This window comes from Phalacrocorax carbo, chromosome 12 (genome assembly GCF_963921805.1).
Source record: "Phalacrocorax carbo chromosome 12, bPhaCar2.1, whole genome shotgun sequence".
In the NCBI taxonomy this organism is placed as follows: domain Eukaryota; kingdom Metazoa; phylum Chordata; class Aves; order Suliformes; family Phalacrocoracidae; genus Phalacrocorax; species Phalacrocorax carbo.
The window spans coordinates 1126412-1154030 of NC_087524.1; the positions used below are offsets into that span (position 1 = coordinate 1126412).

The 27619-nt window shown below is 62.4% G+C and overlaps 3 protein-coding genes across 9 annotated transcripts in view; all 3 read left to right on the plus strand.

Annotated features, from left to right (window-relative positions):
• Window positions 1-1793, plus strand: part of GBF1 (golgi brefeldin A resistant guanine nucleotide exchange factor 1) — a 109138-nt gene extending 107345 nt beyond the window's left edge. For all 3 annotated transcript variants that reach the window (XM_064463660.1, XM_064463662.1, XM_064463661.1), the window contains one exon: window positions 77-1793. In XM_064463660.1, coding sequence (XP_064319730.1) covers window positions 77-363 — 287 coding nt within the window. In that variant the 3' untranslated portion in view covers window positions 364-1793. The remainder of the gene's footprint in view (window positions 1-76) is intronic.
• Window positions 1794-5477: 3684 nt separating this feature from the next.
• On the plus strand, window positions 5478-15568 carry TMEM150A (transmembrane protein 150A). Its single transcript, XM_064463670.1, has 7 exons — window positions 5478-5854; window positions 8039-8086; window positions 10303-10374; window positions 10536-10603; window positions 10734-10861; window positions 11829-12006; window positions 13775-15568. The coding sequence occupies exons 1-7, from the start codon at window positions 5775-5777 to the stop codon at window positions 14017-14019; spliced, it is 819 nt and encodes a 272-aa protein (XP_064319740.1). The 5' UTR covers window positions 5478-5774; the 3' UTR covers window positions 14020-15568.
• On the plus strand, window positions 15081-27574 carry NFKB2 (nuclear factor kappa B subunit 2). Of its 5 annotated transcripts, none has more exons than XM_064463667.1 (24): window positions 15081-15169; window positions 19040-19232; window positions 20214-20258; window positions 20693-20771; window positions 21230-21270; window positions 21375-21473; window positions 21717-21868; window positions 22688-22794; window positions 22950-23108; window positions 23215-23319; window positions 23459-23544; window positions 23672-23810; window positions 23890-24009; window positions 24116-24298; window positions 24469-24610; window positions 24754-24859; window positions 25031-25238; window positions 25329-25498; window positions 25677-25779; window positions 25907-26136; window positions 26312-26381; window positions 26484-26656; window positions 26734-26845; window positions 26931-27574. In XM_064463667.1, exons 2-24 carry the CDS (start codon window positions 19188-19190, stop codon window positions 27050-27052), a joined length of 2796 nt encoding a protein of 931 aa, XP_064319737.1. In that variant the 5' UTR covers window positions 15081-15169; window positions 19040-19187; the 3' UTR covers window positions 27053-27574. The 5 variants fall into 5 exon arrangements, with proteins under 5 accessions (XP_064319737.1, XP_064319735.1, XP_064319739.1 ...); XM_064463665.1 differs by lacking the exon at window positions 15081-15169 and adding an exon at window positions 15800-15895; XM_064463668.1 differs by lacking the exon at window positions 15081-15169 and adding an exon at window positions 17926-18011.
• Window positions 27575-27619: the final 45 nt, after the last annotated feature.

The window sequence follows — 27619 nt, forward strand, 5'->3', positions numbered from 1 at the left end:
AGCCCTGCCTAGCTTTGAGCTGAAAGGTGACTTCGTCAGGGCCTATGTAAGGATGTATTTTGTCTCTCTCTTCCAGAGTGTGAGAGAGCCACTGCACCTGCCTCACCCACCATAAGCACCTCTGCCTCTCCTTCTTTCTCAGCATCAGCTCCAACAAAGACAAGCCCTGTTACAGACGTACCTCCTACGACAGCACAGCCGCCGCTCATCCTGCAGCCTCTTGCCTCTCCCCTGCAGGTTGGGGTGCCACCTATGACTCTTCCGATCATTCTCAACCCGGCCCTAATTGAAGCCACTTCTCCTGTTCCCCTCTTAGCTACTCCACGGCCCGCTGACCCCATGACAACCTCTGAAGTCAATTAGTTCAAGGATGCCTGAGAACTGTCTGCTGAGGAAGCTCTGTGGGTGGAGGATGCTGGCCAAATGTTCTCTGGCAGCGGGCATGTTTTCTTTTTTTTTCCTTTTTTTTTTTTTTTCCCCCCTTAGAAGATGATGCTAACCTGAGCAGAAGGGCTGCTGCCACAGTACCCCTGGAGCACATCACATTCTGCTCCCTTCTCATGGCAACTACCTAGAAATCTGCCTAGAAATCCCTGTTTTCTTGGAGGGGTGCCTGGTTCCAGCGACCAGTCTCCTTCCTGCCTCACAATCTCAGGGGCTAGGCAACGTCCACGCCCAGCAGCCTGGGACCAAGCTGCCACCAGTTCATCCGGTGAAGAGGGAAAGCTCTCTGATGTCACACCGGAGAGGGGCTGCAGTACAGGACTGCCTCTCAGACTATTCAGTCCAGTCCCTGGACAATTCCCCAGCCATTCCCTAGCTTTCCTGCCCATGCTTCTGGCCGCACTGCTTTGTTTGGGCTCTGGGCGTGCCTGGGTTCAGCTGGTTGAGAATTTTGTGTAGAAATGTGGATGCTTACAGTGCAGCTCCCAGCTTGTTACATAGGGCTTCTTGTCTGCTGTGTAGCCACACGCTTTCCTTCTGCAACACGGATCACAGCAATCCCCATGCCAGATAGGGAGTAGGCAGCAGGGGAGTCTGGTAGGGGCAGTACTGCTTTCCTCCCTCCTCCTGTAAATGGAATCAGGCTTTCTGGTTGGAGAGAGCAAATTCAGAAGGCTCTGCCTAGTTGAGCAGATAAGAAGGAAATGCAGAGGCCCATGACCTGAGAGCAGAGCACCGTGGCCACCTCTCAAACAGCACTCAGGGAGCCGCTCCCCTGGGGTGCGCAGCAGCGCTGTGTTGTCCACCGCTTGCTCCATTGGCCTCTTGGTGTCCAGCCCCAACCCTTAGGAGAACATCCTCTTCAACTAGAGAAGGTGTGGGGATCTGTGGCACCTGCTGACAGGTGCCCAGCAAGCCTGCTGTGCTTTCTCTTGGAAGCTCTGCAGAGATTGCACCTTTCTGCACCTTCTCGTTGTTGGGAGCCCACCTCCTTCTCCACCTAGCATGCCCCTGCAGCTGAGGCCCTGGTAATCATTCTTGTGCTTCTGCCTTGCAGCAAGGATGTGCTGCTCTTCGTCCCCGTCATGCCCAGAGCAGAGCTGGCTTCCTGGCAAGCGCTGCATCTCCGTTCTTCCTCCTCTCTCGATTAGTTGGCTAAATTCTCAATAATTCCAATCTTGGAAATTCTACTGGTGACTGGGAGGGGCCTGGGCGTGACTCCAACCCAGCGGCTGTTGTACCGAGAGGAACCTATGTTGGGGTGGGAGTACAACCAGTGTACATATAGAATAAATGGCTACAAATCCAATGGACTTTTTACAGTGTAATAAATACATCCTGTAAATGAACGCTGCAGTGTTGCACTCCTTTTCTGTTGCGGTTCTGCATCTCAGAGCTTTGGGAAGGGTGGAGTTTAGCCATCAAGGGGCCGTGCCTGGCTGCAGCTCCCTGGCTTCATATACCAGGGTCCTCCAACAGAGCGCTCTGTCTGCGGGGAGCACGGAGGGACTTGCCGTAACAAACGGCCAGCTCATGAGTAGGCTGCCGCGGAGGCTGGCCATCAAGGGGCTATGTAGAAATGGTTCCCATCACGCACAAAGCAGAGCCGTAACAGCTAGATTGCTCTTGCTTCTGGCAAGAAGTATCGGCTGTAAAATTTCTGGTGTTGGTGAGTGCTCGTGCACCACCAGGACTGAGGGCAGAGGCCGTGGCATCTCATCATGCAGCCGGAACGCAGACTGCAGCGACAACCTGGCTGACTTTGGAGAAAGAGCATTTTCTGTCTGATGAGGAAGAAATCCTAATTTCTGCCGGCAGGACTTGGAGAGGGTGTGAGAGATCCTGGGCTTTTCCGGGGCTATTGCTTGCCATGGACGTGGAAAACCACTCATACTTCCCTCCTGACACTTTCTACTTCGTCTTGCGGCAAGATCCACGCAGTGCCGCCGTGTCCTTAGAGCTGTGAGAGGCACCAACGCCTTCCCTATTGCAAGGGTTCCAAGGGACTCCTACAGGCTTGGTCAAGGAGTTTGAAAACTTGGAGTTTGTTTCAATTGTGTGAGCAGAGGTCTAAGTATTGTGTAATGGAAGGGTAGTGCGCACGCTAGGAAAGTCCCGTTCATAAATCTAGTTTGCTTACCCCATTTCCAACATTCCTAGAATATTTTTACTGCTGTGGCCTTCTCTTCCTCACCCTCCACTGCTTCCAGATTGTGACCTTCCAGCCCTTAGATGTGTTTATTCGTGTATTTGAAGCATTGTGCTGCCTATGGCCCTTCTGCATCCAGACCGCCTCTCTGCCTTAGATTTCCAAGCCCTCACTTCTATTTACGGCTGTTTTTTCTGAGCTGTCTCCAAAATGCTCACTGAAACCTTTTTAGATGATTAATTCTTTGTAAACCATTGCTCAATTGTCAAGTGCCTTGATGTCAGCACTGCTGCCCTCTGATCCCCAGGTGCTCCTGTGGCTTCTTGGGGTGGCGTCAGCTAATGGCAAAGCCCAGTTTTTTCTGCTGCCTTCAGACAGTTGTTTGGGGGATTCCGTGTTTTAAACTGCGTTTGCAAACCCAGTTTCTACCGAGAGCATTACATCTTAATTCAGACAATCACGATGCAAAGAAAAAGCCACCGAAGGGAACTGCAGGAAGCGGGACTGGAATGGAAAGAATGTCAGCTGGAAAGACAGACAGATTGGCGCTTTAAACAGTTTTCACTAGACTGTAAATAGGAATGGACTGGCAAACAAGAAAAAAATTCTTTGCATTTTGTTTGGATTTTGCATTAATGAGGTTTTATGTGTTACAGAGAAAAAAAAAAAAAACAGGGAAAGTGTTTGAACCAAAAGGAGCTCAGAATCAGCTGACGGGTAGCGAGTGCTGCGGTACGTATTGTCATCGGTAATTCACTGGAACTGTTTGTGACTTCAGCTGCGTACGAGACAGCCATGCCACCAGCGGCTGTTGGTGAGGAGCGGGGTCACAGCACCAGCCTTCAGGGTTGTCCCCGGGTATAACTTTTCCTAGTCTTTCTCATTTTTCTGGGTCTGACTCACTGTTTTCCAGAGGAGGCTGGACAGACCACACCCTGGTTTGGATTTACATCCCTCTTCCGTTCCTATTTACAGCAAGAACTTCCATTGCTGAACCAGAATAGGACTAAGTATTGGGATTTAGCTTGTGTCAGTAGGACGCGTTACTGTGGAGCTGGTGTTTCCCTCATCGGTGTGCAGCTCCCCAGTGGGAGAAAGCTCTGCCTGTAGAACACACATTTGGCACTGAAACTTGTGAAACTGAAGCAATGCTACTCTTAGATTCAGTTTTTAAATTGAATTTGAGCATACTCAGAAGACCTGGTCCATAGGAAAGATTTCCCTGAAGTATCTTCCACCAGTGAGCTGGCTTTTTTCGACGTTACTGTCACTCCTAGAAATGCCAGCTGTTGAACTCCTCTGGAAAACTGTCTGTTACAGAGCCTAAAGTATCCCGCGCCCCGCTCCTTCGCCCACCTGCGTGGAGGGCAGCCTGGCGGGGTTTGTAGCGCTCACCCCGTGGCCCGGGAGCGACGTGAGCCCTGCCAAGGCTGCTGGAAGCGGCAGCAGCTGCGCAGCTGGCCCCGCGCCCGCTGCCCTGGCCAGCGTTGTCCCGACCCCCGCCTCCCTGCGCAGCCGTGGGGGCTGCCGGGAGAAGGAGGGCCAGGCCCGCTGCCCGCCAGCCGACAGAAATTCAGGGGGCAGCTTTGGGAGCGCATGACAGGCTCAGGAGCAACGTTCTGGAGTGCAGCTCCTGCGGTGAAGGGTCAGGGAACTGATGCGCTGAGCAGCGCGGAGGCTGCCTGCAGTAGGGAACGCGTAGGAAAATGAGATCCCCTGAGACTCCAAGTCCCAGTATGCCATACTACTCCTCCAGCTGCATAGCCTGCGCCCTGGCCCGGGCACGGCGGTGGGCAGGTGGAGCTCCTCTCCCACACAGGCCAGGGCAGGTGCTGTTCTGAGCAGCGGGAAGGTGCCGGCTTCACAAGCACCAGCTGCCCCAGGGCCCGAGCAGTGCGTGCACCCACTGGGGACACCAGATGTTTTAGGGCTTGCAAACACACGCCCGCGAGCAGCTGCGCGGGTGGGAGGGTGGGTTATTGCTGAGTTACTGATAGGGAAATGGGGCTGCCTTGGCTTCGCCGCAGCCAGGCTGCTCTGCCAGGGGAAGCTGTGCTTCCTCTTACCAAGGCTCCCACATTAAAAAAAAAATAGAAATTTCTCTGGGCAGCAGGGTTGGTGGGTGGCTGCTAAACTTAATCCCTAGTTGAGCCGTTTGTAGAAAGCGCCTGGGAAAGAAGAGGTCAGGCTCACCACCTCGGGACGGTGCCTGCGGGTGGAGGCTTGCAGCGTGTGAGGCAGCCACGGTGCCGCCAGCCATCGGGCGAGCGCGCAGGATCAGTCAGTGCAGGAGCGCAGAGTGAGCCTTGTCTTCAGGCGGGAAGGCTGAGCCCACGTTAGCCCTCTTCCCAAGAGGGAGAAGAAGGGATGGAGCAAGGTCTTCTGTGCCCAGCTGTTACCTGATGCCGAGATGGTGCCCTTTGGGCTGTGCTTGCTGGAGGAGCCCACGGCCTCGTGGATGCAGGTGCACGGGCGGGGTTTGGGGCAGAGAGAGCATCGTCTGAGGCTGGGGTGGGGAGAGCCCCCAGCGCCCTGCAGCCGGCGGCTGCTGTTCGATTCAGCCTCGGCAAAGGCTGCGCCTCCGGGGTGGGGGTGTTTGCTGCTGTGCAGTGCCCCGCTGGCCCCTCTGCTTTTCTCGGGGCCGACGCCAGTGCTGCGGGGCGCATCCCTGCCCTGGGAGTCTCGCCGAGCAGGAGCCTGCCCCTCCACCCCGGCTGCCTCCTGCGGAAGACAAGGGGCAGCAGGCCCCGCTCTCGGGGTTGCTCCGGCCGCCCCGCGGACCCCAGCGGTCGCGACTGCCCCCACTCCCCGCTCCTTCCCTGCCGGCTGCCCTTCCCCGGCCCTGCCCGGCCGCGGGGGCCGGTGCGTCCCCCCGGGCCGGCAGCGCCGCCGCCACGTGGCGAGCGGGGCCGCGCCGGGCGCTCCCGCTGCCGCTCCCCGGCGGCCGGGGCGGGCCCTGCCCGCCGAGGGGGTCCTGCGGCCGCCCGCGGGGCGGGGCGGGGCTGGGCCGGGCTGTCCCGCCCCGGCTGGGCTCGGCCGGGCTCGGCACAGCCAGACCTGGCTCCGCCCGCCCGGCCCCGTCCCGGCCGCCCATGGGGAGCGCGGCCCGGCGGCGGCCCGGCAGCAGGAGGCGGCGGGGAGGCTCCCCCGGCGGCCCCGCTCGCCCGTAGCCCGGCGGGGCATGCCCGGCCCCAGGATGCCGGCCTGGGGGATCCTGCCCGTCACGCTGCCCGCCTTCACCATCACCGGCATGTGGATCGTGTGAGTGCCGCGGGGCGGCCCTGAGCCGCCGCCAGCCCCGAGCCGCCGCCGGCGGCGGGGCGGGGGACCCCCGGGCTGCGGGGGGGTGGGGTGGGTGGGTGTTGCGGGGCGGGATGGGATGCTGCAGGGCGCGGGGCTGGAGGGCGCTGCGGGGGGGGGGGGGGGGGCACCGCTGGGCCTGCGTCATGTTGGGGTGCTTCTGCAGGCTCAGTCGCCCCCGCACCTCCCCGTCCCCCCAGAGCCACCCTGCGCGGTGTCCGTGTCCTCCGCAGCGGGGCTGGGGTGCGCGTCCCTGCCTCGCACCCCTGATACCCCCGCGGCGGCGCGCCCCGGTGCCGGCGTGAGCGCGGCCGATGCTCGGGCAGCGAGGGCATGGCCGGGGGAGCAACGCCGCCAGCCCGGGTCCCGCAGCACCTACAGGGGCTGTAGCTGGCACGCGAGCGCCGGTCCCCTCCCGGCCCCTGGTGGGGTGGGTGGGAGGGCCAGGGGACATTTGTTCTTCGTACTGGGGGCAGAGGCTGTGTCGCCGGGGTGAGCAGCACTAGCCCACCCTGCCGGTCCCTCCCCTGGGATCTCAGTTGGTCGCGTAGGGCTGCCCTACCCTGGCCCATCAGCCCCCCTTCTGCCACTACTGCAGGGGTGGCGGGCGCTGGATAAGGGACTTTTCCCAAAAGCACAGGGAGCCCCAATGTAGGTGATGGGACTTTCTGGAGTGTGGGATGGAGCAAGCGCACCCCATACCACATGGGTCCCTCTGAGAGCTTCCCCCCTCTAGCATACCCCATTCTCCTTTACAACAAAGCCAAATGGTGACCCTGGTGCAGAGAACTCAAGCGCCAAGTTTTTCCCCTGGTCACCCTGTGAAGCCCTGGCCATCCCCCATGGGCGACCCCGTGGGGCAGATGCCTCTCCAGCCCAGACCAGCATGGGTGAGAGATGCTCCTCATGGTCCTCACAGCCAGAGCTGCTCTGGGAGGAGGGGTCTCAGGCCCATTTTTGTGGCCCAAACATGTGCTGCAGCCACCCAGTGGACACCATGTCCCTTGTCAAGGCAGTGGTGGGGTGAGGCCAGATGGTTGCAGGTTGGACCGTGTGACCCTTGCGGTGCCCTGCCAGCCATGCCTGGGGCACACAGCTGTGAGGGGGGACCCGGGAGGGTGGGGGCATGCCCCGTTAGGGGAGGGCAGTGCCTTTGTGCCTCTCTTGGCTTATTGCCCCCTCCCAGGAGGGCATGGAGGGCAGGGGCAGGGACCGGGTGCTTGGGAGAGATCTGTGCTGGGAAGTGGCTGGGAGAAGGCTCTGCAGGGGGGCAATGCTCCTGGTGGGCAGCCAGCACTGCCCCTTGGTTCCCACAGCTGTCCTGCTCTTTGCCCCCACGCCTTTCTGCTGGGATCACCCTTTGCACAGCCCAGCCGTTACGTGGCCAGCTTGGACAGGAGAGGGGTTTTCTTACCAATGTCAAGGCCTATTTTTAACCTGAGCTGTTTATGGCCGCTGGTGGCAGTGATTTGAACAGCACGGGGCCGCCCGCTGCTGTGGCTGCCGGCCCGGAGGGCTCCTTGCCGAGACCCCCCCGGAGCTGTGCAGGAGGCATGTTACGCAGACCGCGGTGCAGGGGTGACTCCACAGCGAAATGCTCAATGGAGCTGATCTGCCCAAATGCCCTGCCAATGTACCAGCTACTTTTCCAACCTTCTTCTAGCTCCAGGCGCCAGCCAGCCAGGGGCCGGGGGAAGCACAGCAGAGCCCAGTGGCCATCAGATGACACCCTGCATGGCTGTAAGCTGGTGGAGAGCCCTGATGCTGGGGTGGGGGGCTCTGCGGCAGAGCTGCCCCCCAGAGCCCAGGGAACATGACAGCACAAAGGGGAAGAAGTCCTGCAGGAGCAGCTGTGTCCACACTTAACCAGAGCCGGAGGTGGCTCTCGGTGGGGATGGGGATACCAGGCAGGGGGACCTGGTTCTGGCAGTGAGAGCTCCCCCGAGCATGGGCTGGGCTCATGCACTTGCTTTTTTTTTTTTTCCCCCACTTTGTAAAGCGGGGAGGTCCCCAAGGGCCAAGGGTGGCCCCTCACAGGCAGCGAGGGCTTGTACCCCCTGCTCCTGGGGCTGGCCCTGGGTGCCAGCCGGGAGCAGGGTGCAGGGAGGCGGGCGGCTGCGGTAATCCCTGTCGTCTCTCCCCCAGGTATGCCATGGCGCTCTCCAACAACCACATCTGCCCAGTCCACAACTGGTAAGGCCTGGGGGGGCGGCGGGGGCCCTTTGCCAAGGACTGACTCAGTTAAAGACCCCAGTAGCTTTGGGTCCCCCTGCAGACCTGTGCGGTGCTCAGAAGCTGAGGCCCCCTGCACTGTCGCCGTGCTGGAAGGGGGGGTCGCGGGCCAGGCTGGCCCAGGAAGGGGGCTGAGATGGCGGAAGCATCGAGTGGGGCACAGAGCCACCTTCTCCCCCAGAAGACATGCTGATAACAGTGATGGGGAGCTCTTGTCACAGGGCATGTGTCTCCTGTTCAGTGCCATGAGCAGCTTTTGTGAGCAGAACTTCTTGAGGATTAGCTGCTGACGGGGTTGGGCCCTGTGTTTGCAGAGCCGTGAGGATGCCAGGGCCGAGCAGGGCTTTTTAAAGCCACCCTCCCTCCCCCGCCCAGGCTCGCCTGTGGTTACGGCTGCTCCAGTGAACGGTCCAGCCCTGCTGCAAACCAGGCGGGGAGAAGGAGGCCATTGAAAAAACACAGCATGGAGAAAGTATGAAAATAAGTGGTCAGGGAATTACAGAGGGCCGTGTGTCTCCATGGAAAAGGTTGAGACTTGCTTGCTTGAGGCTAAATCTGGCAGTGCCAAGGGGACAAGATGGCCCCGCCGTGCCCGGCCACCCCACAGGCAGAGCTGCCTGCAGTGCCCCGGGATGGGGGATGAGGCGCGGAAGAGGCAAGGGCTGATCAAAAAAAACCCGTTTGTTTTCTTGGCAACTCCTTCTGCAGGGTTTTTGGCTTGCTGTGTCTTCTTAAAAATCAGCCTGGAAAAATACACGTTAGTTTAATTCTTGCTGAAGTGTTTGAAGGAGAAGGAGAAAAAAAAAAACCTGCTGCCATTTCCTGCCTGATGGCTGATTCTGCCCTTGGAAGAATGTGTGTGTCGGCCTGCACAGCCAGCCCTTAATGATGAATAATGCTTCCCGGCCTCGGGCTGCTCTCTTTAAACAAAACAATAATAAAAAAAAACTCTCCCAAACCAAACACGGCCCCAACAGCAGCCCTTGAGGAGGCCATGGGGCTCCACGCCTTGCTGGGGTTTTGTGGTTGGAAAACAAAGCCACCAGTAAATGAGGAGACTGAGAAAACACCAGAGCCCAGCCTGGCCCTTTCCAAGAAGGCCTTTTTAACTGTGCACTTGCTGAGCGGCTGGAGGCAGCTGATGGTCAGCCTGGGCTGGGGCAGGGTGGCGCTGGCCCCCCACAGCTCCCGTCCTTGCCGTGGGGCTGGGGGTGTCTGAGGGGGCACAGGGCTTTGGGCACCCTGCCCGCGGGGTGGGGAGGGCACCCCGCTCAGCCGTGCTGGGCAGAGGTGCCGGGTGTCAGGGTGATGCTGCAGCAAAGCGACACCCAAAAACCCACTGCAAGCTTGTGCCAGCTGGGAGAGCCGGGAGGGCAAGGGGGGCACGTACCCCCACGGGGCGGGGAATTTGGTTACGATTGCACGCGGTTGCTGTACCACAGCAGCTGTGGTACAGGAAGGTGTCTCGGGCTGATAAAGAGCTCTGGGTCCCTGGCTCGCGGGGTGCGTGGCTGCAGGAGCCACTTCCAGGGCTCCGTAGCGGCTGTGGGCAGCAGAGCCCTGCTAGCAGGCCCGCAGGAGGATGCCCAGCCGGCGTGCTGGGCTCCCCAGGGCAGCCTGGGGGCTCAGTCCTGCCGTGTCCTGCCTCAGGCGGCTGCTCGGGCAGCTCCCTCCCTCCCTCCGGGGCAGGGTGGCACTGCCCCGGGGTGCTCGCGGCCATGGGGGCCACTTCCCGGTCAGCCTGGCGTTCCCGCCCGTCCCGTGCAGGCCCGGAGCTGTCGGCGGCTGCGCGCCCAGCCCCACCCGTGCTCTCACCCCAGGGGTGTGTGCGACGGGGCTGGCACATGGGCGTTCCCGCCTGGGGCCCGGGGCTGCAAGAACCCCCCCCCAAGCCCAGCACCCCGTCCCATGCACCCAGCGGGTGTGTGCAGCCCCCCACCCTGCCGTGGCCTCCCCCCTGCAGGCAGGGGCGCTGGGTGGGCAGCAGAGCCAGCAGGCAGGGGCTGATGCTCCCGAGGACCCTGCTGGGCGGTGGGTCACTCGCTGGAGGGGCTTGTCCCCAGGGTGCAGGCGCATCCCTGGGTTGGGCTGTGCTTGCTGGGGAGCAGCTCTGCTGCCCTGGCAGGGCCTGTGGGCAGCAGCTCGGATCTCCTAGCCTGTCCCTTTGCTCCTGGCAGGAATTACAACCAGTCATGCGGTGTGGACGGCCCCGGCTCCTGCTGCACACTGGACCACATACCCCTTGTCAGGTGAGCAGCCGCGGGGTGGGGGCGCAGGGCCGGACATGGGTTGGAGCCACCCTGAGAGCCCCCCTGGGGCAGCACAGGAGCGTCTCCTGGGGAGGGGGGTGAGCACCGCACCACAGTGACCCCTGGCTGAGGGCTCCCTGGGCCTTGCCTTGTCCCTGCAGCAAGTGTGGCACCTTGCCTCCCGAGAGCTGCTTCTTCAGCCTCATCTGCAGCCTTGGCTCCTTCATGGGTAAGTGCCCGCTGCTGGGGGAGCAGGGCTGGGAGCGGGTGCCTGGCAGCCCTCCCCCCCCCCGGCAGGGGGCAGGGGTGGGTGGTGGGGGGCCGCAGACGGCAGCATGTGACGGGGCTGTCTCCCACAGTCATCCTGGTGGGGCTGCTGCGCTACGCCCACCTTCTGGAGCGCCTCGGGCCGTCCCTCCTCAACACCCTCGGGCTGGCCACCGGCTGGGTCTGCGCCGCTGGCCTCACCATGGTTGGCAACTTCCAGGTAAGGCATCTCCTCGGGGGTCCTCAGGAGCAGAGAGGTGGGAGGTGGCCTTAGCTGGAGCGGGACAGCAGCAACAGGATTTGGGGTGGTTGTTTTGGTCCAGTCCCCCCATCTGTGCCCCCCTTCACCTCTGCCAGGTGCTGTGCTTCCCCAAGTACTGGGACTGCTCTTTGCTTGTGCACTCATAGTTTCTCCTCCAGGTTAAGCCGATGGGTTTGGTTTAACCCTTATCTGAGACCCTCTGCATGGTCTGTCCCCTTCACGGACGCGTGAGCCCACGCAGGCAGGGATGTGCCAGCCAGGCAGATGAGACCCAGCCAAGCGGCCGATGCTCCCACTGCCCGGCCGTCCTGCTGCGGACGTTTGCTGCTTGGGGGGATGATGCCAGGAGACTGTCGGGGCAGAGCCTGCGCCTGCAGGGTTCAGGTCTTGAGCAATCCAGGGCTTGGCAGCAGATGGTGGGGCTCACCCGCACGCCTGCACTGCCAGGCACTGGCCTCCCGGCAGCTGCCTGCCCTCTGCCTGCGGCAGCCGGTCCCTTCCCCTTGGCAGGAGGCTGCTGCCGGCACCGCCCCCACCCCGTGGAAGCTTCGCTGGCCCCAGTCCCCTTTGTGTCCCAGCTGTGGCTCAGCAGCTCTGCTGGAGGCAGGGCTGTGACTCCCAGGAGGGGTGCAGGCAGGCCCAGGTGCTGCTCAGGGCAGAGGGCAGCCCCTGCCCCATGCCCCCGGGGACGGCAGGGCTGTGGGCCCCGAGGGGCTCAGGAGCTACCACCCCACGGATGAAAGAAACAGAAGCGCTTCAAGATCCCAGCAGCAGACAGCGGGTCCAAATCTGCTCTTCAGCCAGGAGTCAGGCACAGGGCGAGCTGCCTGGACCTGCTCCTGGCACTGCCTGCAGCCCTGCCTGGGCACAAGCCATGCCAGGGGAGCATCACAGGGTGCCGGCACCGATGGTCTCTCCTGCACAGGTGGATCACGCCAAGGTGCTGCACTACATTGGGGCAGGGGTGGCCTTTCCCACGAGCATGCTGTTCCTGCTCCTGCAGTCCATCCTCACCTACCGCATGGCCAAAACTCGCGGGCAGTACTGGACTGGCCACTTACGTAGCATCCTTGCTGCGGTGGCCCTCCTCAGCCTTGTCTTCAGTATCCTTCTGAAGGGTGTGGGGAGATCTGGGATGGGCTGGCGAAAGGTGGTCTTCACGGAGGGTACGCGTCCCACGGCCTCCATCCTTTGGCGTGGCAGGAACAGTGCCAGGAGAGGGGCTGGGCACGGGGCTGAGGGCGGGCAGCTCACTGCAGGTGTAGGCTGGAGGAGCAGCAGTATTGGGGCCATGAAGGGCCCGAGGGTGGGAAGGAGTGCTGGTGGGCATCTCTTGGGGCGCTGGGGGTGCCCCAAACCAGCCCTGCCCTGGCTGCTGCAGCCCAGCCACTGCTGCAGGCTCCAGCCCCACACCTTGCAGAATGGAAGGGCTGAGGTATGCCGAGCCCTCGGCAGTGCAAAGTTCATCTGAGTTACCTATATGGCCAAAGCTGCGTACAAAAGTGCTCTGTGCAGGTGCCAAGCAGGCGGGGGGCAGCACCTCTGCCAGCTGGGGCTCGCTGGCACCTGCTGGCTGACCTGCCTATGGGACGAGGGAGGGCTCTGTGAGCAGGCGCTGGGGTCTGCAAACACTGCGCCGGGGACAGAGGGCACAACAGCAGGCGGAGAGGGGCTAGGAGAATGGTCCCGAATGTGTGGCCGGGGAGCCAGGGGCTTATTTGGGACTGAGGTTAGGGATAAATTGGGAAACAAGGTGGTGGTTATTGGCAGGAAGGGGAAAAAGCGTGTGGTGTCCATGGGTCCCAGAGGCTGGCTGGGGTCTGGCCGGGGCAAGCAGTGCAGGAGGAGCCTGGGGAGTGCTGGCAGGCCTGGGATGTGTCAGAGTGTCCCACTATCACCGCAGCAGGCAGGCAGGCTGGGAAGCAGGCAGGGAGCTGGAAAGGGCAGGAGTGCTGTGGGGCCATGCCAGCTGGGAAGGACAGGCAGGGCATGTAAGGACAAGGGAGACAGGGCTGGTGGCCGTCTGCTGTGGCCGTGCTGCTCTGTAAGCACTGGGGACTAGAAGTGGGGAAGCAGTGCGCTGTGGTGGGGACAGTGTGGGCAGAGGGCTGGCTGGGACCTCTCCTGGTGGGATGGGGGGAGAGAGCAGAGGGCTCTACCCTGTGCAGGCCAGGTCCCTGCCTCTCCAGCTCTCCCAGATTTTGGTCTCTCTGGCAGAAGGCAGGGTACTGCGAGAAGCTTTGCCTGGAGGGCTGGGGGATGTACCTGCCTTCTCCCCTCACCCATAGTGGCTCTGGCAGTGGGTTTCCCTAGAGATCCCCAGTGGGGATGAGAGAAGCATAAAGAAGCTCTGGCAGCAGTAGGACCTCAAGGAGAGGGAGCAGGCCCCCTCTCTGGGGTGAGCCAGTTGGCAGCACAGAGGGGCAGGGGGTGCTGTGGAGCTGGGACCCCCTTACGGAGGGAGGGCTGAAGAGTTTTATTGGCTTTGACTGCATCCCGTGGGAGGATGGGGAGTGTCAGCCTGGTTTGAGGAAGAGGCAAGGGTGTGGAGTGGATGAGGCAGCCAGGCACCCGGCTTGCTCCCAAGGCTGCAGCCTGAATTCTCCCTGCCCTGGCCTCTTCAGAAAATCCCTGCCTGGCATCAGTCCCATGGTTTACCAAGGCTAGTTTGGGCATGTGTGCCACCACCTCACCCGTGCCAGGGCCCTCCAGGTGCTGGGGGAAGCATGTGGGGTTTCTTGGTTTTAGGGGTGGTAGTGTGCTTCCTTCGGAGGGAGGCTGCTCACGGCCGCCCCAGTGTGCAGCGGCAGTGGGACATGGTCCTTCATGGGGCGGTTGAGGTCCAGCTGTGTTTTCCTTGACGGGAATCAGGCGGCGTGTTCTTCATCCAGGAGAGCTTTGTACTGCAGCACGTGGCCGCCCTATGCGAGTGGATGTTCATCATTGATGTCCTGGTCTTCTACGGCACCTTCACCTTTGAGTTTGGGGCCATCTCCACAGACACCTTCCTGGTCCTGCTGAAAGCCAGCCGGGCCCCCAAAAGTTACAAAAGCAAGAGCGGCGTGTCCAGCACAGCCCACATCCACAGCCATGCAGACGGCCTGGCTATGGTGTGACCCCCTCACAGGAGCCAGCTTCACAGTGGGGACCCCCAAACCGGGCTCTGCTGGCAGCTCCCTTGCCTTGAATATCTCAGAGACCCTGGCTGCCTTGGGGTGCATGTGTGCGTGTGCGTGAGCACACATGGGCATGCGGTGCCCCCCTCTCCTGGTGGGAGCTGCAGCCAGGGCTCCTCTGGCAGCTAGTGTCCCCTGCAGGAGATGCCCCCTCCCTGCTGCAGGGTTTGGGGGTCACTGCTGGGGTGCAGGGATGCCAGCCCAGTGCTGCTGTCAGCAGAGCTGGGGTCTGCCCCTGATCCTCCGGGGCTGCCCTGTCTGGGTCGGGGGAGCTGTCGGAGGCAGTCATGCAGAGATGCCCTTCTGTAAGGCATCTGTAAGGTGGGGGAACAGGGGCTCACCCTCCCCCTCACCATGTTCCCCCGGTGTGCTGGGGAGGGGGCATCGCCATTCCGCCCTTCTCCATGGCCACGGGGGTAGGGTGCAGCAGGACAAGCCTTCCGGCTGGCCGCTGTGACTATCAGAGGAGCCAAAAACCTAGAGTGCCTTTTCCCTTCCTCAGGAGGTGAGGGCTGTGCCAGCCTGCACCCCCAGGGAGGATGGCAGCGGGGGGGTGCAGGCACCTTGCCTGCCTGCCCGGGTGCAGTAGTGCCTTGTATTGCTGCAGAATGACACCAGCAGCCCCAGTTGGACTGCGCTGGTCCTCCCGGCGGGTGCTCTCCCTACTCAGGGCCTTCCATGCCCCCAGCTGATGACTTTCCCACATTTTTTCAGCATGGAGGAGAATTGCTGAGGCAGGTTTCACCTGGGCCACAGCATTGCCACGCTCCTGGGTGATCAGCTACGTTAGGAAATGGGTCTCTGCATTTACTGTCACACCAGGGATGTTCTGCAAGCACAGTGCCTGCAGAGGGGTGGATTTCCCCTCTGTAGCATTGCCAAGCCGTCCCACCAGGGAGCCTGCACGCCCCAGCCGCGGCCTCCCAGCCTGGGGGTGGGCTGCTGCCAGCCCTCCCCCCCAGGGGGCGCAGGCACGGAAAGGGGAAGCACTTCTGTAGGAGCAGAGGAAGCCTGCACCCCATTCTGCTGGGACTCCCAAATGCGTCCTCTGGAGCCTTCCCCAGTGCTCAGCCCGGCCAGAGCCTGCATGGTGAGAATCCGTCCCGCTCAGCCCCGGCCTCCTCGGGCTGAGCCCTGGCCTGGGGCGTCCTGGGCAGGGGGCTGGAGGGGAGTGGTGGGGTGTAGCGGGGGATGAATGACTCTGTGTGTGTGTATATAGATCTATATATATATATACATACATATATATATATATATATATATATAAATTTTCCCTTGTCCCTGGAGAGGGGCATTTGCTGCTGCTGTGCGCGTTGATCAGGTTGGGCTTCCCGACTTGCCCGCCTTTTCAGAATTGGCCTATAAATCCACCAGTATATGTAGTTCAAAGAGGAGCATTTCTGACTTTTATATCTAATATGTTTTTAAATATATATATATATAAAGAGAGAACAGTGAATTTACAATAATAAAAGTGAAAACCAGCCAAGGGCGAGGCAGACCCTCTTTCCCCGCTGCGCAGGGCTGGGGTGGCGCCTGGCTTTGGGGCCAGGGTCGGTGGGGGCGCGGGGTCCCGGGGGGCAGCCGGCAGCCCCGGCCCGGTTCCCTGTCCCGAGCGCCAGGCTGGCGGGGGGCAGGCGGTGTCACCCGGAGAGGCGCGTCCCGCCCCGCCCCGCCGGGGGTCCCCCGGCCCCCCCCCCCCCCGCCGCTGTCCCCGCCGGGGCGGGGCCGCGCCCGGGAAGCCCCGGGAGGCGGAGCCGGGCCGGGACTTTCCCGGGGCCGCGGCCGGAGCCGAGCGGCCGCGCTAGGGGTGGAGGTAAGCGGCGGGGCCGGGGGCTGGGGGCTGGCTCCCGGGGGGGGTGGGGGTCCCGCGGCGGGGGGCCGCTGCCCGGGGGTGCCGGTCCCCGGGGCCGGGCGGAGGGCGGCTGTGCCCGCCGGGCAGCGGGCAGGGCTGCTTCCGTCCGTGGGGAGAGCAGCTCAGCCGAAAGCACCCGGGTGCCCGGCCCCGGCCCTGGGGATGCCCCCGGGGGCCCGCCGAGCCCCGCTGCTGAGCCCGGCAGCCTCCCGCGCCCTGCCTGAGCGGAGCTCCTCGGCTCTCGCCATGTGCACGCCGGGGTGGTGGCTGCAGATGTGTCCTGGTTCCCAGTGGAACGGGAGCTGAACTGGTCGAGGGGTTTAAAGTCTGAGTGCCAGGGCTTGCCGTCCCTGCTGAGGGGACAGCGGCAGCCAGCCCTCGGCACCTCCTGGCCCCCCACTCGTCGTGGCACCCACTCCAGTCTCTGGCTGCCCCTCAGCCGGCTTTGGGGCTGGCTGGGAGAGATGTTGGGAAGATACAGGCTGGAGGGAGATCTGCTGTCTTGGCATGGGGAGGAGAGAGCAAGTCGCAGCGCTGGTGCTGACACCCATTTCCCTGCCAGCGGAGAAGTTGCTTATTTTCCTGTTTCCGCATTGCGGGTGAATACTACCCCATCCTGCGCCTCTCCCTCCGTGCGCTGATCCCGGCCCGCGCGGGGAGCAGGGCTGGCTTGGTGCCTGCCCCGACGGGAAGAGACCTGTGCCCGCAGGCCCAGCTAGCTCTACCCCGAAAGGAGCCATGGACGCCAACATGGTAGCGATAACGGCAGGCAGAGAGGAAACCAGGGAGAGTGAGAGACGGCAAACACCCAGCTGGCACTGAGAGGGGTTTTCTGAGGGCGCAGAGATACACAACGGGAGCTGATGGTTCATAATGCAACAGCAAAGCAGCTGATTTACAGGTCCTAGAGGACAAAACCAGAAGATCAGTGGGTGGCTGGGGTTTGCCAAAACCAACTTGATAGCCACAATGGGAGTAAAGGCATTTTAGGTAGACATACAAGGGCAGGCTGTTGGGGGGGCGGGGAGGCTTGGATAGCTTTCAGGGAGAGGGGATTTCTCTCTGCCACACTTTCAGGTCAAGGACCAGGTTTCCGGGAAGGGTCCCAGAACAAAGTCCCCGTGAACACTGTGTGAGCGGGACTCAGCAGCCTCTCGTCAGACCCTTGCCAGCAGCTATTGGGACCCCTGGGATGGAGCAGAGCACAGGATTTGTGCAGAAAGCAAGGACAAGTATTTAGGGCCATCATTAGCAGGCATTAGCAGGCTCCGGGAGAAACAAAATGTACAGGGAAGAGTATGTTAGAGAAGCAGCCAGCTGGGTGGGTGGAACATGTCAACTGTACACCAGGGCAGTCTGGAGAAGAACCACGCTCCTGCTGCCTCCTGTGTTTTCTGGAGCACCCTTTCGAATGGCTGCTAAACACTCCCAGCACTGACAGACGGACGTATGTTTTTCTCCCACCCGCAGGGCATCGGCTCTGCAAGTCAGCTGGCTGTCACGGGAGGAAAGAAAATAGCACCTGCCTTACTAGGTCACGTTCAAGGAGCTGCAGGCAGGGAGCAACAGCTTTACCTTGTGCCGCTTGTCAGCAGCTGGCCCTTAATTGAAACAGTCTGGCTGGCATGAGGGGCTGCGCCATCCAGCAAGGGTGCTGTGACAGTGCTGTGCTCCGAGGCAGGGAGCTGGTGCTGCTCCGGGCAGTGCATCGTAGCTGGATTGCAGCTCTTTCCCCCCATTCCCAGCAAATTATCCCAGAGAATCCTTCCTGAGCCCTGGGAAGGTCTGGAGATAGGAAGGAATTAGCGCAGCAAAGCGGGGCTGCAGTGTGTGTCCAAGCCCAGGGTCCAGGACACGCTGGGTACCACGGAGCAGGGGATGCTACTGATGGCAAGAGAGGGAGCTGGGTCTCCTTCCAGGATGTGTGGGAGATAAAAGCTGAGTGTGCTACACCCCTAGGGGGAGCCCGGGGTCCTGGGGGCCTGAAGGACGCGGCTGTTTGGCACAGGAGGCAGGACTTACCTTGAGAGCAGGTCTGAGGTTGCCTGAGGTTGCCTTTCCCGGAACAAGGAAGCAGGTGACGATGCTCCAGCTCTGCTCAGTGAGCAAGGTGGGCTTCCTCTAACAAACACTGTGCGAGCATGCAGACATATGGTCAGCAGCCTCCCCAGTAAGCCACAGCTGCGCGGGCTGGGGAGACGCAGGCGCAACCCCATGATGTTCTTTAGTCATGCTGTTTGCTGCAACAAGTGGAAGTGTCCGGGGCAATGATGAGTGAGCTGTGAAAACCCTTCTAATGGGGATGGGGCTGATGGGGCTGGAGAAGGGGAGCTGTTCTGCTCAGGGGGCACAGTCTGTTCTTCTCCAGCAACTTTGGGTCTGGGGTCCCCCAGCCAGGCTCAGCAGGTAGGTTTTGAAGTGGCTGTTCCCAGCACACTGAGGAAGGATGTTTGTCCCTTTCTTCACCTCTCTGGGAAATCTGTGCCAGCAGATGAGGTGGCTGGCTGGCGATGGCAGACTGAGGCTGCCCAGGTGGGATGTCCAGTGGGATCCTGACAGCAGGCAGTGCGTGCTGCTTCCCACAGGCCAGCAGGGGTTGGGTCCGTGCTGCCAGGCTTTCGGAAGCCCCTGCAGAACAGCAGGAGGAAGGTCCCACCTCACTTTACAGTGCTGGATCTCCACCTTCACCCTCCTTGCACTCCCTCTGCACCCCCCCACTGCACCTGCAGGTCCCTTGGACCCCACATCCCGGGCTGTGCCACTGTCTGGGCTGCATCCCGCAGGCAGGCTGGGCAGGAGCTGCCAGAGCTTGGCTGGGCTCAGGTGGCAGGCCAGCCAGGGAAAACCTCAGGCCTGGGCCACAGGGCAGCCCCTTTGGAGGACCTGAGCAGCTAGAAAATCTCCTTGAAAAGGCTCTTTTAAGCTTCTGAAGAATATGAGTCACGCATGGGTTGAACAATCCCCTTCCTTCCCCTCTTCTCCCACACACCCAAAATCCCCTGAGTGGGACCTGCAGCAACCACTGATTCAGAAATTCATGGTATGAGGGCACCGTGGAGTCAGATATGGGTTTTTTTTTCTTTTTTTTTCCTTTTCATCGCTTAGTGAGAAGAAATGTGGAGCAAGAGAGCATGCCTGGAGGCTCTGCTCTGATCCTGCCCCTTTGCTAGAAGTCTCTGGTAGTTTCCCACGGTCAGGCAGACCTTGACCCCAGCGGGACCCCAGCCTGTGGTAGCCGGCAGTCCCTGTGGCGATGCTGGGGCTGGACGGGTTGCTGAGACCAGCCTCTTCCTCCCCGGTGAGTAGGAGGGTGTGAGCGCTGTGGGTGGCGGGGAAGGGGCCCTGCTGCTGGCGGTGCCTTTGCTGGGGTCAGCGGGGAGCATGTAGCGCTGGGTGCTGGGGTGGTGGGAGATGCTCCCACAGGGGGCTCTGGGGCTGCTATTCCTGCTTTGAAACCAGATGCTTCCTAGTGGGAAAGAGGGAATGGGAACATGGATGGCAAATGCCTCTCCGAAGCCACCTCTGTGGGAAGGATGCAGGGGCTGCTGTGTAAGTGGAAATTGGGGCAGCGGAGGAGTGGGAAAACACCCCTTTGGGTGCCTGGTGAGCAAGTGCCATGCGCCTGCTTTGGTCTGTGGAGTCCGGGAAAGCTTCCCCTGGCCAGAGGGGAGACGCTGGGCGTTGGGGCAGTGCTTTGGGTCCAGGGGGTCTTGGAGGAGACACCGCTGTGCGGGAGGTGCATCACCGAGGTGAGATGATGCCGGGTAGGGACCCAGGGAGCCCCAGAGGCTGCCGCCGGCTTTTATGGCACAGTCTGGGTCGTTCCAGCCACGCTGCGCTGCACGTCTTGCTGGGAAAGGGCACAACGGCTGGTCAACGGGGTCTGGTGCCCGAAGCGGGGCAGGCAGCCGCGGGGCAAAACCCCTCCGTGCTCCCGGGGGAAACCCTTCGGGCGCTCCGGGGGTGCCAGGCAGCTCCCAGGCGAGAGCAGCCGGGGGAGGTGAACGGCCTCCGGGATTTCCAGCCCGCCCGGAGCCCAAAACTCCCGGGCGGCGGGGAGGGGGCCCGGCCCACCGCCCGCGGTGGTCCCGGGGCCGGGCCGAGCCCCGCTGCGAGCCGTGCCGGGCGCCGGGCCGGGCCGAGCCGAGCCGTTGCGGGGCGGGGCGGTGACGCGCGGGCCCGTCATTTCCCGGCTCGGTGGGGTTTCTAGGGACTTTCCGGAGCGGCGGTGCCTTCCTGCCGCCGCCGGTCCCCGCTCACCCCCGCGCTCTCCCCGCAGGCCGCCGGCCGGCCCCGCGCAGACATGGACGAGCAGTTCCAGCCCGTGAGTGCGGGACGGGACGGGACGGGACGGACAACGCGCTGCGTGGTCCCGGCCCCGGGGCTGCGGGCAGTGCCTGACCCACGGGTGGGGTGGGAGAAGTGGGGCTGCGCCGGCCCCCGCGGTGGGCAGTGAGGGGTCTGCAGGTGCCACTGGGGTGGGAGGGGTGGGGTGGGGGGCCGTGTCTGCCCCCAGGGTGGGCAAAGGGGGTTTGCTGGTGCCCCCAGGGGTGGGCGATGAGGGGTCTGCACCTGCCCACCCCTGTTCTCCGGGAGGGACAGGGGATCTGTGCCCGTACCCCCCCGCCCAGGGTAGGCAATGGGGGTCGGTGCCACCCCCCCCAGGGTGGGAGATAAGGACTGTGCCTGCCGCCCAGGGCAGCCGGGGGGTCCAGTCCCAACATACTCCTCACACTCATCTTCCCTCCCATCACCCAGTGCCTGCATGGGATCGACTACGACGACCTCAGTTTCAGCTCCCACATGATGGAGCAGAAGGAGCCCCTGATAGAGACGGGTAAGGGCCCCTCTGGCTGTGCCCTCCCGGGGGTCCCCGCTGCAGCGGGGTTTCCCAGCAGGCTGACTCACACCTCGTAGTTCCCAGCAGCACCACGGGCCGTGTCCCTGCTGGCCCCACTGTGGGCTGGCTGGGAATCCCTGCCCCGAGCCACTGGCGTGGGGACTGTTTGGTCTGGCCCCCCTGTTCAGTCTACCAGGGATGTGAGGTTGGGCTGTGACAGGTCCCTGGGGGCTCCCCGCTCCCTGAGTGCCAGAGCATCCTCTGGCCCTTCCCTCCCCTCCCTGCCACTCTCACCGCTGCTCCTGGCTGGGCTCTGACAGCACAGGGGCCGGGGGCCCTGTCCACCCTGATGTGACAGACAGGGATCACCTTCAGCACCATCCCCATACCTCCAGCGTCCTCACTGGGGGCATGCACTTTGATTAGCCTGCGTTTCTCTCCTCTCTGTCCTCCAGTGGAAGGTCCCTACCTTGTCATCATCGAGCAGCCAAAGCAGGTAAGGATGTCACCCAGGTAAGGGCAGGCGTAGCTGTCACCCCCCCCACTCTCACGGTGTCAGGTGTGGGCCGCCCTTGGCTGACCCCCTCTTTGCCTCCACAGCGGGGGTTCCGGTTTCGGTACGGCTGCGAGGGCCCTTCGCACGGGGGGCTGCCGGGAGCATCCAGCGAGAAGGGGCGCAAGACCTATCCCACCGTAAAGGTGAGTGCTGCCCTGGGGAGGGGATGGGACAGCGTCTTTGGCCGGTGTGTGCGAGCACTGGGAGGGTGCCTCAGAGGAAGGATGTGACCTGCATCCTAAGCTCTGTGCATCTGCTGGCACTGGAGGGCTAGGAGGGCTGCAGTGGGAGGGGTGGTGTCCGTGGGGAGGGATAGCAGGGGTTTGCAGAGAGTCCTGTGGGCTCCTGGAATTTGTACCTGGCTCCCACCTCCTTTCTCCCCACAGATCTGCAACTACATAGGGATGGCCCGGATCGAGGTGGACCTGGTGACGCACAGTGACCCTCCCCGTGTGCATGCCCACAGCCTGGTGGGCAAGCAGTGCAACGAGGCCGGCAACTGCATTGCGATCGTGGGACCCAAGGACATGACAGCGCAGTACGTGCAGAGGGAGATCTGGGGAGGCCTCTTGCCTACACGGAGTGGCTGGGGCTTACGGGCTGGGGAGAAGAGGAGGGTTAATCCATCCAGGAGCTGCGTTTGCTGAATGGGGCCGGGAGTGGGTTTAGGCGAAGTCATCAGTACAGCTCTGTCCCCTGAGCATTTTGCCTGGTTCTGGGTCCAGCACGTGCAGCTTGTTTTGGGCTTCTGTCCTCGGGGCTGCAGCTCCCCAGCTTTGCAGATGACTTCTGTAGCCAGCCTGAGTTGCGGGGTTGTTTGGTAAGTGCTGGCAGGTGGCTCCCTGCCCAGGCAGCTGCTGAGACAGGAGCAGGCAAGCTCCTGGCTGCTCGGGTGGCTGTGTGCCCTGACATTGCTGACCTGGCAGCCCGCTTTGGAGGAGAGAGTGTTTTCCCTAGGTCTTCTGCTGGTGTGGGACAGGAGGGGCTGGAGCTGCATGTACTTTACTCCTGCATATGAAGTTTCTTTTAGCTCTTGTAAATCCAGCCCTGGCTGCTGGCTCAGCCTGGTCCCATCTGCATCCCTCTGGCTTCCAGCCCTCCTGGTCCCCCCCTTTGGACTTGTCATCTGTGGGAGCCTGGAGTTTCCCAGCTGCCTCTTTTCTGGGCTCCTTCCCTCCCCTCTGTGGTTGCTCCTCTTTGCTCTGCATGTGTTGAGGCTCCACTGTCCCAAGCAGCACCACTCTGTGCTTTGCTTAGCTCCTTCTCTTCAGCATGTGGGAGCCAGCTTCTGCCCCAGGCCAGCTGCTCCCAGCCAGGGCACGCTCAAGATCCCAGTGGGATCCCTCTTCTCCTCTAGGTTCAGCAACCTGGGCGTGCTCCACGTCACCAAGAAGAACATGATGGAGATCATGAAGGAAAAGCTGAAGCAGCAGAAGACGCGTAACAGGAGCCACGTGCTGACGGGTGAGGGCAGCCTGAGCACGTGGTGGGACTCAGTGCCCCATGGGGAGCGGGGACCCCCTGTGGGGTGACTGCTGGGGGGCTGGTGGGGGCTGGGCAGGGGACCTGGAGCCCTGTCCCCTTCCCTAGCCTGATGGGATCTCGCCCTGCCCTGGCAGAAGCGGAGCTGCGTGAGATCGAGTTGGAGGCGAAGGAGCTGAAGAAGGTGATGGACCTGAGCATTGTGCGGTTGCGCTTCACCGCCTACCTCCGTGACAGCAGCGGGAACTTCACGCTGGCCCTCCAGCCCGTCATCTCAGACCCCATCCATGACAGCAGTGAGTGTGGTGCCAGGCCAGGGAGGGGACAGGGTGGGACAGGGTAAGGACGTGAGGGATGCTCTGTCTGCCACGACAGCTCCCAACACCTCCTCTCGCTCTGCAGAGTCCCCAGGAGCTTCTAACCTGAAGATCTCACGGATGGATAAGACAGCAGGCTCTGTGCGGGGAGGGGACGAGGTCTACTTGCTATGTGATAAAGTTCAGAAAGGTAAAAGCCATTCCCTGCAGCTGAAAGCTTCCAGAGGGGCTGCAGTGGGAGAGATCTGGGACCCCTGGACAGCTGGGGGTCCATGTCCCCAGAGCCTGGCTCGGGAGACAGGTGGTGCCAGCACCCCCTATCTCCCCAGATGACATCGAGGTGCGTTTCTATGAGGATGATGAGAACGGCTGGCAGGCCTTCGGGGACTTCTCCCCCACTGATGTGCACAAGCAGGTACAGGGGAAGGGGCGGGGGGCATCCTGCTGTGACCTGAGGCAGGTGGGTGCCATACAGGGTCGGGGAGCCCCATCCCTGGTTCCAGGGAAGAGCGGCACCCCATGTCCATCTGTCCTGCCCACAGTATGCCATCGTCTTCCGCACACCCCCCTACCACAAGCCCAAGATCGACCGTCCCGTCACCGTCTTCCTGCAGCTGAAGCGGAAGCGGGGGGGCGATGTGAGCGACTCCAAGCAGTTCACCTACTACCCCGTGGTGGAAGGTGAGCACCCCCTGGGCAGGGCGGTGTGCCCCCTGCCCCCGGGGCTGCCCCTCACCCTGCTGCTCCTTTCTCCCTGCAGATAAGGAAGAAGTGGAGAGGAAGCGCAAGAAAGTCCTGCCTCAGTTTCCCCAGCACTTTGGCGGGGGCTCGCACATGGGGGGTGCTGGCGGGGGGGCTGGGGGCTTCGGCTCTGGAGGAGGTGAGTGGGGACACCTCTTCCCCATCCCTGCTCAGGTGGCTGCAGCCCAGCCCTGGGAGCTCCCTGCTCCCCTCCAGCCTCACGCGTCCTCCCTCTTGCTCCGCAGGCGGGAACCTCAGCTTTCCCTACTCCCCTGGGCTGGCCTACAACAGCATCTACTCTCCAGGCCCCCACCCCGTGGGGGGCTACCAGGGGGGTGTGCAAATGAAGGGCCCCGAGGCAGAGGGGCCCGGGAACGACAGGCAGGCACCTGCAGAGAGCATGTACTGCAAGGAGCTGCAGAAGCACGGTAAGAGGGGACAGGGCTGGAACAAGGGCTGGGGGGTCCTCGCTCAGGAGGGGTGGCACAGGTCAGGGACTGTTTCGGGGCCGGGTGCCACTCTCCTCTATGCCTGGGAAGATGCAGGAAGGTGGATGGGGCTGCTGCTCCTGGAGGTGACGTCCTGCTTTGCCCCCCAGCCCAGCTCTACCAGCTGTGTATGATGGCGCTGGCCCGTCGCAATGCCCATGCCCTGTTCGACTACTCGGTCACCGCCGACCCTCGCATGCTGCTGGCAGTCCAGAGGCACCTGGCTGCGTCGCAGGACGAGAACGGAGACACGTGAGAGCACGAGGGGTTTGGGGGAGAGCATGGGAGCCTTGCTGGCCATCAGAGCCATTAGGAGGGCTCTGGGGGAGTGGGACGTGGCAGGGAGGACCTGGAGAAGGGGAGGTGAGCCAGGGGCCATTCCGCTCTCCCCGCAGGCCTTTGCACCTCGCTATTATCCACGAACAGACGGCAGTGATCAAACAGCTAATCGAGGTCATGCCCAACCAGCACATCATCAACATCTCCAACAACCTGCAGCAGGTACATGTTTCCCAGAGCAGCTGGTTCTCCTTGCTCCCATTTCCCAATCCCGGCGGCTCCCATTGCCCTTCCTGCAGCAGGGAGGCTGCAGGACTGAGCACAGCGCGGCCGCGCTGGTGAGGACCGGGCTCCTCCTGCGAGCGCTGCTGAGGGGGTGCCACTGTCCTGTAGACGCCACTGCATCTGGCAGTCATCACCAAGCAGCCCCAAGTCGTCCAGCTCCTGCTGCAAGCCCACGCCGACCCCACCTTGCTGGACCGCTACGGCAATTCCCTGCTGCACCTGGCGCTCCAGGCTGGCGATGAAGAGATGCTGAGGACGCTGCTGGCCCACCTGGGCTCGGACGCCCCTTACCTGCTCAACCTGCCCAACTTCCAGGGTGAGTGGGGCTGGGAGATGACAGGCAGGAGCCCGGGGGTGCTGTGGTGGGCTCAGGCAGAGGGCTGCTGAGCCTCTCAACCTGTTGCAGGCCTCCTGCCTGTGCACCTGGCTGTGAAGGCAAAGAGTCTGGCCTGCCTGGACCTGCTGGTCAGGAAGGGAGCGGATGTGAATGCAGTGGAGAGGCAGGGCGGGAGGACCCCGCTGCACCTGGCTGTGGAGATGGAGAACCTGAATATGGCCACCCACCTGGTGAAGAAGGTACGGGGAGGGCCGGGGCGTGTGGGTTGGTGGCTGTGGGATGGGGATGGGGTGCAGCCTCCGCTGGGCCCCTCGGGGGTCCCCTGTGGTCTGAGGGGTGACCAGAAGCAGGTGGGGGGGGGCAGTGCCCAGGCAGCCCATCCTGCCCATCCTCACAGCCTCGGGCCTTTCTTCATAGCTGGGAGCAGATGTCAACAGCTGGACTTTCGCGAGGAACACCCCCCTGCACCTGGCTGCTGGCCTGGGCTCCCCCATCCTCACCAAATTGCTCATCAAAGCAGGTAAGGCACTGCCCTCCCTCCCCACGGCCCCGGCTGCCTGTGCTGGAGTGCGCCCAGGCACAGAGCGGACCTCGGCGCCCTGGGCCCACCTCCCCTGCTCGGGGCTCAGTCCACCCTTCCCTGACAGGGGCAGACGTGCTGTGTGAGAACGACGAGCCCATCAGCCCCTCCTCGTCGGAGGCCAGCAGTGACACGGATGCTGACCCCGAGGAGCAGGAGCTGGCCATGGAGCTGGGGGAGCTGGCCCCGGCTGCGGAGCACAGCACCAACCCTGAGCCCCCCGCGCAAGGGCACGGGCAGGCAGGACACAGGCACCGCCGCTGCCACACACCCCTGGACCTGACGCGAAGCCAGAAGGTGTGTGGCATGGGAGGGGGGGTCAAACCCCTGGGAGCATTGGCAGGGATGGGGCAGAGCTCCAGGAGCTGCTCCTGCAAGGAGGCCGTGTCCCAGGGAGAGCCACGGTGTGGGGAGGTGGGGTGTGTTGGCTGGTGCTCTGGGGGCTGCTTATGTCCGTGTGTCTGTCCTGAAGGTGCGGGAGATCCTGCTGCAGGCCTCCCAGCAGGGCCCTGAGGTGGAGCTGCCCACTGCCCCCTGGCCAGGTGAGCAGCCCCTCTCCCCACGAAAGCACCTTGCCCGGCAGGACAGGACGGTCCCGGCAGCGGGGGTGGGCAGCGCATGATGGAGGCACCTCTCCCACGCAGGGAAGGTCCTGTCGCTGGACAGTGAGGTGCTGCAAGGGCTGGAGCAGCTGCTGAACCAGGACCGCAGTGGGTCAGACTGGATCGAGCTGGCCAAGCGCCTGGGGCTCTGCAGCCTGGTGGAGACGTACAAGGACACCCCCTCGCCCAGCGTCAGCCTTCTGCGCAGTTACGAGGTCAGTGCCTGGCCGGGGTGGCCGCGTCTCCCCTGCCCGTCTGGTCACCGGCCCTGCTCAGTGCCCTCTCTCCGCAGCTGGCGGGGGGCAGCCTGGGGGGGCTGCTGGAGGCACTGGATTCCATGGGGCTCCACAAGGCGGTGAGGATGCTCCACAAAACGGAGGTGCTGGAGAAGCTGCAAAGCACAGGTACAGGGAGTATGGGGCGGGGGAGGGTCCCCGCTGTCCCCCTCTAATCCCCCATTGCTGACAGCACCCGGGGCTTGCTTTGCAGAGCTGAAAGAAGACAGTGCCTATGGCAGTGAGTCAGTGGAGGAGGAGCAGGCGGCCACACTGGCCCTGAAGCCGGGGCCGGGGGGTGAGCTGCCCCACAGCCAGCAGCCACAGGTGCACTGAGGGGCCGGCAGCCCCTGCACCCACCTGGGGGGGGCTGCATTGCCCCCCACCCTGCCCTGCCCACACAAGTGCCTTCTGGACTTGGGGCCCAGCTGCCTGGACTCAGGGGGATTGGGACACAGCTGGCTCCACCCCCTCTCTGCTCTTATTTAATGGTCCCTCTTCTGAATAAAGGGACACAAGTTTCCATTAGCCTTTGCCCTCCCTCCCTCCAGCCCCGGCCCTGAGCAGCCAGGGTGCTAACACCCCCTGAGCTCTGCCTGGGCTGGGAGTCTGGCAGCAAGGAGGCAGCTGCCAGCCCCTCCTCAGCATCCCTCCAAGCCGGGGCTGTCCCCAACCCGGGGGAGAAACCACAGTGCCCACAAGAAGTGAAGAGCGAGTTTTACTTCAGTAACCGAGAAGAAGCTGTACAAAGGTTTTATCTCCCCCCCAAGCTGCCTGGGGCAAGGGTGGATTTTTTTTTTTTTTTTTTTTTGCAATAGACTCAAAAGAGCAGAATAAAAAGTTTGACACATTCGCAAAGTCAGTGCTGAAACCAGCCATATCCCGGCCAGCTGAGAACAGCGT